Source organism: Schistocerca piceifrons, chromosome 2 (assembly GCF_021461385.2).
Source record: "Schistocerca piceifrons isolate TAMUIC-IGC-003096 chromosome 2, iqSchPice1.1, whole genome shotgun sequence".
NCBI lineage: Eukaryota > Metazoa > Arthropoda > Insecta > Orthoptera > Acrididae > Schistocerca > Schistocerca piceifrons.
The window spans coordinates 180,495,178-180,507,938 of record NC_060139.1 but is presented as its reverse complement, the minus strand read 5'-3'; the positions used below and the strand labels follow the sequence as shown (position 1 = coordinate 180,507,938).

The window sequence follows — 12,761 nt, the reverse complement described above, 5'->3', positions numbered from 1 at the left end:
TGAAACATATATAGGTATATGTTAACCATTGAACTTATCTATTTCAGTAGAGTGGTAAACAATGCATTTAATTACATTAATGTATGGCTCTCACTATATAAGCTTCTGAGACTCATTACAGCCCCTCATAATCAGGAAGCAAAAACTGATTTAAGCTATGGGACATGAATGCTTTTGATTTATTATTCTCAATCAAATGACAAATTTTTCACCCATGCCTACCTAGGAGACCAGTATGGAAACGAGCTGTTACTGCATCCAAAAGACCATCACCATTAATATCCTTCCAAATTACACGATGGTAAGAGTAGTCTTGGTCCTGCATAAATAAACATTGTATAATATCCAACTAGAATTTGCTGCAACACATACTAATAAAAACATAATGTTACATGCACTCCAGTTTCTTTAGACTTTCAAAGGCATTGAAATCTTTTAGCATTGTTGAACTGCCTGGGACCCTAATATCACTTTATGTGAAAATTTAAGTGCTTAAAATCTAATATGAAAGCTCTCTAACAACAATCACCTTAAATTAGTATGGTACATTACTTGTTTGTTATAGGTTTCATGCTATGTTTACAATAAATTTAACTTACATCTAGGGAAGCAATGTTGTATGGCCCATCAAATGGCTCTGTACCAGTAAAGTAGATGTTCAAACAACCTTTTGTTTTGGTGGGCACAAGAAACCCAGATGTCCAAATTATTCCCTCGCGGCCCACTACTGAACCTGTAATACAGAGAATGCAACTTGAAGTAGTTATGCTAATCATATGTAGTACGTCACAAATTTTATATTCATAAACAATACATTGGAACAATCCAATTATGATGCCACGTAATGATGGACAGTAACTTACTGAATTGCTACTTGATAACATTCCATAATATTCTGAAAATGTATAATATCATATTAAAATAACAAGAATGACACAGTCGTGAATGACACAATTGTATACGTATATTGTATATTACAAGAAAGGCAACTACATGGCTCTTCCTCTTCCACTACTCTTTTTTTTGGGAGGGCGGGAGGGGGGGGGGGGGGCATTATCCATCAGACTGCTTTGATGTGATCCATCATAACTCCTTCTTCTGTGTTGATCTCTTCATCTCACTGTATTACTTACATCCAACACTGTACATTATTTGTTGGATATATCCCAATCTCACCTCATCCTGCAGCTTTTACACACTACAGATCTCTACAACACCATGGACATTATTTCCTGCTCAACTGCTGTTTTTTATCTTATACTTCTTGTAAGGAATTTATGTAACTTTGCACAGATTTCTATATGCTGCCTGTATACTTGTAAAGTTAAAACCTGACTGATAAGAGTACTAGGGTTATACGGAAGTCAAGATCTTCTAGTAAATTATAGGAGAAGCTAAAAAGTATTCTTTCACTATACTTCTGAATATCTGAGAACTTTTAATTTCCAGAATCATGTGCATTGGCAACCTGTTATACACTTTTGTAGCAGAACTCCATTTCACAGTATGGTTAGCGGGGGAGGTTAGGGATATTCAAGTAGCAGCGTGGCATCCAGCTGAAGACTTTGCACCAGGCAACAGAGTCACTTGGAATTATTATCGTTCTAGATGAATCTATTCAATTTCTGTGAACTCCAGTTTATGGTCTGTAGTGCATAGAAGATCTGTACAAATACCTTTAGATTTTACAATTTCCTGTAAAATATATGAGACGACCATCTTCCTTATTTGATATCCTTCTTCTGTTTTGGTGGATAAGTTACAGTCTGTTTTGACTGTTACCCCTTGTAATGTGAATTTTTTTTGTTTTTTTAATATTTTATATATAGCTGGTCAGCAGCTCTGTCTTTCAGGAACACTTACCTTTTAATGGCCTAATGACAGTATCGGAAAGCACCTGGCCTTGAAACAGTGTTCTGGATATATTAAACATTTATGAAAAGTACACACTTGTGTTAGCTTGTCATTTATGAGCATATGCAAGGAGTCTCTACCTGAATTGTAGTTTCTAATGTTTTATTTCTTTGTACTTTTGTTATTTTTAGCTTGTATTTTCTGTGCTTTATATTTGGATCCGTTTCTCTCCATTGGGCTCCTTTTCTTCCTTTGCTCATTATTTCATTGTTCTCTCTCAGATTTTTGTCTGTTGCATGCTGTAAGTGGATTTTTCTTTTTCCTTTTTCTTTAAATTTATTTTTATTTTTATTCTTTTACTGGGGGATCTGGGAATCTTGTCACTGCCATTGTTCTCTCAACCTTCCACTTTGTTTGCTTTCACTGATTCATTCATTCAGTCATTGCATATTCACATGTCTCACCAAGAAAGAGAAACTTCAGACTGAACCTGGACTCTACAATCAGAGATAGTGGTCATATGATTGTGAGTTACCTTTGCATGAGTATGTGTGTGTGTATGTTGTCTAATTCTGATGAAGTCCTTTTTGGTCAAAAGCTTAACTATTTGATGGTCCTTTTGATGTGCCCATCTATGACTCAGCATTTCCACTATGTGGTGAGTAGTACTCTACCTTTTTCATAATATTGTCATCATTCCCTCCTGGATTTTCCATTGTTTAACAAAAAAAAATTCTTCATAAAAGACTGCGAGTAATAAAACCCCCCAAATTTCTAATACATTATCTCTTCTGCTTTATACCAGTCTAACTCTGGGTCTTAACATAAATGGCACAGTAACCAAAGACTGTGTGGGAGCAGCCTGATTAGCATTTTCATCCATTTTGTACTGATGTTGTAACAACGTGATTTTTCTGTATACAACTGCCTGATCATCTGTGAACATTTCTTGTTGTTGTTGTTGTGGTCTTCAGTCCTGAGACTGGTTTGATGCAGCTCTCCATGCTACTCTATCCTGTGCAAGCTGCTTCATCTCCCAGTGCGTACTGCAGCCTACACCCTTCTGAATTTATTAATTTATTTATTTATTGTCCTCTGAATCAATACTCTACATGACATGCACATGGTGATGCACAAACATACATTTGATGTTGCACATTGTGATAATTTGCTGGCATGATGTAATATACCAAAAGTTTACACAAACATGAGCTTACACACATATTTTCTGAGAAGTTATGGACACATAAATTTATGGACACACAAATTACATACTCAGTTACACATTTGTATTTTAATGATATATTCCTCTAACACATATACACCACAGTACCTGGTTGGATATTCTTTCTGCACTTAATTTGCTTAGTAGCAGATGATATAGATGCAAGATTTTTGCACATACTTGCATTAATGTTTTACTCTTTACAAAATTCTTTGCTGCAATTTGTTTCATGTTTCTTTCCACCCATGTGGAGCAGAAATTCACTTGCACTGTAGAAACAATGATCAAGTAGGAATGACTTTAATTTTTTATTAAATACAGTCGGGGACTTACTGTTTTTTATTTCTGATGGCAGGCTATTGTATATTTTAATGCCTTTGTTGAAGGGAGAGTTTTTAAAGGCAGAGGTGCCCATTTCTTTAACATGGAGTTCCATTTTCTGTCTAGTACCATAGTCATGGACATTTATATTTTTATTAAATTTTGTAATATCACTTTTTACAAATTGCATAGTTCTAGTATATACAGGCTGCCAGGGGGTAAGATGAGTAACTTTTGGAAGAGAGGCTTGCAGCTATCAGTCGGCTTTGCCTTCTTCATTATTGCTATAGCTCTCTTTTGGGTGAGGAGGATGTTTGGGCTATGTGTAGAGTCTCCCCAGAATATAATACCTTACTGCATTACACTGTGGAATTGTGCATAGTAGGCTGTGTGAACAGTTTCTCGGCTTGTGCAGTATGCAAGGATTCGTAGGGCATAGCAAACTTGGTTTAGCTTACTATCAGTTTTGTTAATGTGTGTTTGCCATTTTAGATCATCCTGAATCCATAGGCCTAGAAATCTTGTTTCTGTATTTGGGGATATTTGGGAACCGTGTAATTTCATATCAGCAATAATTTTATTTGATTTTAGGTGGTAGTTTAGGTAAGTGGTTTTCTTTGTGTTAACTATGAGCTTGTTTTCCTCAAACCAATCACCAAGTTTGTCTGTATTTCCATTTATGGCCTCTTGGAGTTCATGTTCATTTTTGCTTGTTATGAGGATACTGGTATCATCTGCAATGAGTTTACTGGTGCTGGCATTGATGTTTGAGGGTAGGTCCTTTATGTAGACCAGGAAGAGCACTGGTCCAAGAATTGAGCCTTGGGGCACACCTTGCATAATATTGCATATAGTCAGAGCAGTATGTTTCGATATGTCCTTGGTTGCTATGTTTTATTGACACTTTTTGTTTCCTATTTGTCAGGTATGAGCTGAACCAGTTTAGTCGGGTGCCTCTGATGCCATATGACTCCAGTTTGTTGAGAAGAATCTTGTGGTGTATGACATCAAATGCCTTGGACAGATCATCTGCTTTGTGTATTCATCTCTTGGTCTCCCTCTACGATTTTTACCCTCCACACTGCCCTTCAAACATTTCTTATGGAGCTAAAATCAGTGGCTGGCAGATCATTTACATATATATCATGAACATTGATAGTCCTACCACACTTCCTTGACATACACCAAATGCCACTTTCAATTCTGATGATGTCACCTCATTAAGAATGAAGCATTTGATTCTGTTAGCCAGGAAATCTTCTGGCCAAATACATACCTGTTCCAGTATTTCATAAGCATATATTTTATTCAACAGGTGATGTCAAACTGTACTAAAGATTTTCTGGAAGTCACGGAAGATGTGTGGGAATGCTGGTCCACAGTGAAAACTATGCATATAATGATGCAAATGAATGCACAAGTTTTATTTAACACTCAATTATTGTACATAAATACACAGAATGGATAGTGAACAAGTTTCAGTAACATGAGTGGTTAAAGAACACTAGACATCAGTCATGAAAATCGAACTTCTGTACTGTCTCTATCAGTAACTATGCTTTACAATTGAAATAATCTCACAGCCATAAATGAAATCAATCTGATCTTTGTTATCAATAGGCTAGTGGATCTAATGTATGAGCATAGCAGGCTGAGTATCACGCAGCTGGTTCACACTAAGTTTCTTATAATCAGTTCATGATGAATTCAATTTGGTTCCTGCAAATTAGCTTTTTTGTTCCCAGGAAAGTTGTGCCTGAGCACAAAATGTTTCCCTGACTCTACGACAAATTGATTCAGTGAAATAGGTATTTAGTTCTGTGAAACTGTCTTGTCACTCTTCTCAATAACTTTAAGGGTTGACCACTTTTTCCAGCCACTGTTCTATTAAGCTACAATATACTGCTGTTAAAAAAAGAAGCTGGATCTTCTACATATTCATTTAACAGTATTTCATTATGTCAATCAAGTGTATTCAGCTGTTTTTCAGCTTTGCGCTCACTAACTTTTATCTGTATCATTTTTGCAGCTAAGCAATGATTGAAAGTAGTGATATTTGGTGAAGCAATCTCAATCAACAGAATTTAGTATTTCGGCCTTCAGTTCAACATCTTTAATTTCAAAGGAAGGAAGATTTGAGTTTAACATACCATTGGTGACAAGGTCATTAGAGACAGAGCATGAGCTGGGATTATGGAAGGATGGGGAAGGAAACTGGCTGTGCCCCTTCAAGGGCAAGAGCAAGGCCTTAAGCAATTCTGGGAGATCATGGAAGATTTGAATCAGGATGGCCAGATGGGGATTTGAACTGTTGACCTCCAAAATGCAAATCCAGTGTGCTAAACACTGTGCAACCTCACCTGATACTCTTTAATTTCAGTGTCTCAAGATCAACAAAAATCTGAACAGTTAACTATGATCCATTTGCTGATAGGTATGTTCTAAACTATTTATAAACTTTTTAAAATAATGTTGTATGTAAGTTACTGCTTTCAGATTCATTGAACACATCATTCATAGTTGCCCTTATGCTTGTTTTGACTTTGCTTCGTTTCTGTTTGCCACAAAGATTTGAATGCATTTTAATCTGCAGTGTAGTTCCACTGATTTCATAGTAACTTTAAAGTATTTTTATTGAACCCCAGTCAGTTCTTCCCACCCATTGCCATCTTCCCCAGAAAAGACTAATCTAGCTCCTGGCCTGCAATTTGAACTATAAGTCATTGACTTGTTCTTTACTATATCTCAATAGCTGTAGTCGGCTGCTCTGGCAGTTTATAATAATTTTCTTGTCATTATTGTTTACTATAAATATTCTCCTACATTTATTTGTGTTTTGTTTCCCACTAGTGATCAGTGATGCTGCAACAGCCTAGGTGTTGCTGATTCCTGTCTCTATAGTCACTAAATCAAAATGTTCAGGGAAATTTGTTGCAAACAGGTCCAATATATTACAGTACCCTCGTAAGTTGGTAATTCAATCAACTAATTGAATTATTTTTATTAAAAAAATACATTTAGTGGAGTCTTGCATTAAACTTTGTCCTTGTCTAGATCTTGTGCATCTTCTATCCTACATCTGACAGACTCAAACCTTTCTTAATCACTTAGGCATGATGGGGGAAATTAAGGGTGATACTCTCCAAAATTTCTCTAAAATGGTCCACAGCTTCCATATTTGATACGGGTGAGCAATATGTAAATTTAAATACTCTTTTTGGCCCGCCACTGATGCTTATATTCACCCAGATATTCTCGTATTCTGACTCTGTACACTTCTCATTAAACATTACCGAGTTCACGTAATGGTCATGCTACAATCATTCATGCTTACATCTACATCTACATGGCTACTCTGCAAAACACACTTAAGTGCCTGGCAGAGGGTTCATTGAACCACCTTTACCATAATTTCATGTACTCCATTCTACACCAAATACATATGACCGACTCTTCATTCTGCTGTGTACTACTTATTGGCCTAACAAAGAGTTTTTTTTCTAGATCCACATACATGCTCTGCAAGTCCCCTGTTCCACGCACAAATAGAACAAGGAAAAAACAACTGTCTTTATGCCTCCACATGAGCCATAATTTCTCATACCTTATCTTTGTGGCCCTTACACGAAATGAATGTTGGCAGCAGTAGAATAATTCTGCAGTCAGTTTAAAATGGTGGTTCTCTAAATTTTCTCAATAGTGTTCCTTAAAAAGAATGCTGCCATCCCTCAGGATTCCCATTTGAGTTCCTAAAGCATCTCCGTAATACTAGCAGCCCACCTCTGAAATGCTTCGATGTCTTCCTTTAATCTGACCTAGTGCAGTATCAAGTATAGTGGCCTATATGTGGTCTCCTTGCAGATGAACCACACTTTTCCAAAACTCTCCCAATAAATCACAGTCCATCATTTGCCTCCCCTACCACAATCCTTACTTGCTCTTTCCATTTCATATCACTTGGTAGTGTTATGCCCAGATATTGAAATGATCTGATGTGTCAAACAGGACACTATTAATGCTGTTTCTGAACATTAATGGTTTGTTTTTTTAACATAAAACAACCTCATAGGCACAAAACATGTACTGTGCTATTCCAGCAGCTGCTTTTTTATTGTTGACATATTCTGGGAGAATCTATAACTCCCCACACATTATCATAAGCCAAGAACTCTGTACTTGACATTGTCACAATATCCACACAATCTTTGGTTTAAGCCTTACACCTAGATTCAGGCTAGACAAGAGGACATAATTCAGTTCTTGGGATGACGTTAATTATTATGAGCTGTGCTTCCATTCCATGAGCCACATAGAATCTGTCTCCACTACCTCTGATAGCTGCTGAAGGCAGCTGACAGCTTTAGAATCAAGGTGGCAGGTCTCACTGGTGCCTGCATGATCTAATCCTTGCAGCTAGTTGCATCCAATACATTTGAAAGCTGCCAGTAAAGCCTTCTTAGAAACACTGATTCCACATTGGTTTTCTTCCTAACCTGTTTCCCTGACAGCCTCCAACATTTCCTTCTGTGCAAGCCTGAACCTTCCTTGGCAATCAAAGTCCCAAATGATGCATCTCACGATATCTCTTCATGGCTCACGTGGCTCAGCCTGTATACTAGAAACAGTTAACATTTCATACATAATGTTGTGGAATACAAGGACAGCAATGTGGGCAGTACTCAAACTCCAAGACTAATTACTGTCCATCATTTACTTTTTAGATGACGACTGGGCTGTGAACTACAGCATGCTGACACTGTCCGGCAATTGCTGGTCTCTGGTCATCCAGAGGTCACCTGAAGTGCCACAAGGCTTTAGCTGCAAGGAGCCTTGGGCATAGACATCATTCAGTCTGTGGAGAGCTATCAAGAAAAGACAACAACAGAGCAACAGGGACAGGTGTAAGCAATAGGACAGAGTTGCAAGTTCGCTTGGGCAACAGTGGGACAGCCAGGTGGGGTCTGGGTTTAAGATAGTAACTAATGGATCTTGTTATCAAAGCATGAACAAATATTCTTGTTCCAGGTGGGCTGATGGTGACTGGCATCTTGGCTCCAGGGTAGGCTGTGCTGAAAAAACACGAGTAGATACTAAATGTCAAATGAGTGGTGCTTGATGAAAACATTGGTTGTGCAGTCATTTGCATTCCAATTGTTATTCTTCTTCAAGCTCAGTGCTTTCCTACTTACTGTTGTCCTAAAGGTTGGACTGCTGCAAATGCTTAAGTGTGTTTGGCTGAAATATATTTCAGTTATTGAAGATTTATTGAATTAGCCTCTTAGGTATGCACTTATATTATTGTTGTGTTTTAATGGGTGACCTTATATCTGATTGGTTGGCCTAGCATTTGAATTTGCTAGATCTGTCTATCTTGACTATATTCCAGCATAGTTTAGGCCTTTTTCTGGATTATAAGTTGTCTATTTCCTGCTGCCTTTGGTTAATTGGGATAATTAATATTAGCCTTAAGTGTTCCTGAGTCAGTTCGCATTTTCATTTAAACTGTGAATTTTTTCCTAAACTTGTGCATAACTACCCTATTCCACTGTTGTCCTCTCCAGCTTATACACTGAATCAATTATAGGCTTGTTAGATTTGAGTGCAAGTAATCTTTCCTTTGTTTTTTATTACGCTCATACTCTCTGATTTGCTGGATTGTGTTATTAATAAATGGTTTTAAACTAGACAAGTATTTACGCCCCCACAATCCCCAGCTACTTACCACTCAAAAAGTGTCCTGTGCTACAACTGGCAGCACAATGTGGTTGTGTGTTGTAAGGGTGTGTTTTTAGTACTTAAGATAATTGTGCTATTTTTGTGTCCTGCCACTCTTTTGTTATTGCTATTGCAGGGATGGTAGTTCGAGAAGTGACAGGAATGGCTACTTCACATGGTAACTCACCCTTACACAGCCATGCCATTTCCCATTTCTGATAAGTCTCTAACTGTCATCCCTGGAATAGTAACAGCAAAAGAGTGGAGCAACACTGAAATACCACAGTTATATTACATACGAACAACACACCCACACAACACACAATCACATTCTGCTACCAGTTGTGGCACAGTACATGTGAGTGATAAGTGGTTAGGGGATTGGGGCTGTAAATACTTGTCAAGTTTAGAAACATTTATTAATAATGTGATCCAGAAAAATCAGAGTGCATGAACACAATAAAAATGTTAGGAATTCTTACCTGCATTAGGCTCCAAAAAATAGACACAGGCCCCCACATGTACTGACCCAAGTTGACCCAGAAGCTTTGCCAGGTATTGGGGAAGCCAGTCTGATTAGCATCACGGGAGCAGGAGAATGCAAGTAGTGCAAATGCTGCAGTACTGCTACACTGTATGAAATCAATGCATTTATAAAGTTCTTGAAAGGTGAGGTTCCCTCCTGGTCATAGTTGAAGAGATTACACACCAGGGTAGCATGTAAGTTATATCAACTACATGATTTATGTTTCTTATGCAAGGGAAGGTAAACAGTGACATGCTGGAGAAGCTTCATGCAAAGGAGGCACAAACAGAGTTGGACACTAAATGAAATGCTGTCAGCAACTTCATTACAAGGCAGCAGGGCAAAAATAAACATGGTGCAGGAAGATGGCCTTATCCAGATCAGAGGTTAGTGGGTCCTGGTGTAAGGGTGGTACAGTGGAGCTAACAGTTTTCTAGGTTCTTGCTGTACTCTATCCCAAATACTGCATAATTTGTATACTATATTTGGTGTTGCTCAACGAGCAGAAGGAAGTTTTTGGATTAGCGGATGTGGGAATCTTACAGATGTTGTATGCACACGTGAGAGTAAGTTTAGTTCAGGAAAAATGGCAAGTACAACTTAGTGTCTTTTGTACACTGAGCTAGAAATGGTATCAAATATTGTGGAAGGAACCAATCCATTGGAATGATCACATATCATATTTGCCCAACTACCTAAAATGTTAAAGGACTTGGAAACATTGGCCTATATGATTGAGGGCATTAGTTACATGGACCTAGGCTGGGCAGCAGGAAGTAAACTGGCTGGTGTCATAGGAAGAATAGAAGCTTCAAGAGGCCAAACAGAGTAGCTGTTTTGCCTGCAAAAGTCATGAACATGTTAGGCGTGATTGCCTGTGGGAAAAAGCAGGATGCCAGAGCAATCAGATGACAGTCTTGAAAGGGTACAACTCAAGTGCTCAGGTCAGTTCCTGTCCCAGGCAGTGGCAAGAGGCCATGTCAGCACAAGAAAACCTCGCTGCATTTGTGTGTTAATGGCATTAATAACAATCCACTTTGCACCCTGCTGGGCAATGATAGGTCAGTGACAGTTTTAGGTGAGCAAGGTTCATGGCCCATCATTCTTTGTATGGGTGTCCTGAGTTGAATCAGGAGTCTGCTTCTTACAACAAAGTAAACTCCATTTCATTGCATGTGTTAGGCTGTTAAAAGCCAAGCTTAAGATTCGCGGCTTCACATGGGTTATTAAGCTATGTGACACACAAGGTCCGTTGACTGAATTTTTTTAAGTTCTGGTGTTATTCAGATGACTGGATTAATACATAATTGGGGAAGAGACTATGTTTCATTTCGATTCTGTAAAAACTGTATCTTCTCATTTTGTCAGCATAACAAACTGCCAAAGAATTCTATATAGTCGAAGAAAGGCATGGGCAGCATAGTATGAAAGATTTAAAGGTACTTATGAAGGAGATGTCTGACCAAGGTGTCATCCCCCCTCCAAATATCTGTATTCAGCACTCATTTTCCTGGTACTGTGGCCACAAGGAAATCTAGACTGGCGATGGATTATAGAGAGCTGAACAAAAAGGTGGTTCATCATTCAATACCCTTACCCAATTTATGTACTTACTTTTGTTGATTCGCTGATGCTCAGAATTTTACCACACTGTATCTCAACCAGATGTGACACCATTTTCTCTTAAATGAAGGGTTCAACCTATTGCAGCCTTTGCCATGGAATGGAATCTTTTTGAATTCAGTCATGTTCTGTTCAACCTTCCAATTGGTGCTGCAGTCCTTTCTCCATTGCCAGGTTTGTTATTCTTGGAAATTATGTTTGTCTACAATTACTTAGATGACTATTTGTAGTAGCAACTGGGAAGAATATGTTTAACATTTAAGGGAAGTCATCACTAGACTACGTAAACTGTGATCAAACATAAAATGCATTAAGGTCAAGATTTCTTTTATGGAATTGTTCTTTTTGGGGTATATTATATTATAATAGCTGCTATAGCATGAAGAAACAACCTCATAACCATAGTCAGTGCCGTTTCCAGCAGTTCACCAGTAGCAGTGGGAACTAACATATACCCCACCCATCTTTCAGAAAATGTAGAACTAATTGTTATGGATGTTAAAGAATCTACTCAACTGACAGCATATAATGAACTATGTAATTCAATCCAGAGTTGAGTGTTTCCCACATAATCTTACAAAGGTTGTTCACATAATCTTACAAAGGTTGTTGATGTCATGATGGGAAGTACGTGGTATACCAACAGATAACAGACTGTGATACATAATGATGCAGGTCAAGAAGTTGGGGGTGAGGACAGACCCAGTGGAACACCAGAACTAACTTTTACTAAGAGGGAAAGTGTATTTCTATCTGACACAATCTGTCTTCTGTTGTTCAAGTGGGAGGCGATTGCTACTAATGTAAATTTCTATACACTATAAAAATCCAGTTTTGTTAGTAAAATGTTAGAAGGAACATAGGCAAAAGTTTTACTTCAGTTGCTTCATCCTGGCCAAAAGCCAAACTGACTCTTACAGTGAAGTCATGTTTTTCAAAATAGTGCCATACCATATTAATTTGACAAGCTGAAATTTGTGATAGACATAGTCAAAGGCTTTGGTATAGCCATATAATATATCAACAGTATAATTTTTGTTGTTATTTAATTAATAAGTTCTTGTATTGCTTTCTCTATGAAGAATTCTCTATGAAACACTAACTGACAAGCAATGAATAAGTTCTGTTCAGAAAAATGTGTCAGAACTCTATTTGCATACACATCTACATCTATGATCAAATTCTGAAAACCACTGTGAAATGAATGGCAGTAGGTGTGTCCCATTGCACCACACATCTGCATTTAATCCCCATCCAATCATTTATTTTATTTTATTTACACGTCAGGTTCCATAGGACCAAATTGAGGATCAAATCTCCAAGGCCACGGAAAGTGTAAGTGCATGCAATTACAACATAAAAGTAATAACAGATAAAAATAAAATGTTTATGAACCTGAAAAAAGTAAAGCCGTAAGTTTAAGTAAACACAGTGAATAATACAACAAGAATCAGCTTAATTTTTCAAGGAACTCGTCAACAGTGTAGAAGGAGTTAC

The 12,761-nt window shown here is 37.7% G+C and overlaps 1 protein-coding gene across 1 annotated transcript in view; it reads right to left on the bottom strand.

The window, feature by feature from the left end:
• LOC124774876 overlaps positions 1–12,761 on the bottom strand; it is a 76,738-nt gene that overhangs the window by 38,359 nt on the left and 25,618 nt on the right. Inside the window, exons 3-4 of the mRNA XM_047249524.1 lie at positions 600–733; positions 223–319 (exon numbers count right to left, since the gene is read on the bottom strand). Of these exons, the coding sequence (XP_047105480.1) occupies positions 223–319; positions 600–733 (231 nt within the window). The remainder of the gene's footprint in view (positions 1–222; positions 320–599; positions 734–12,761) is intronic.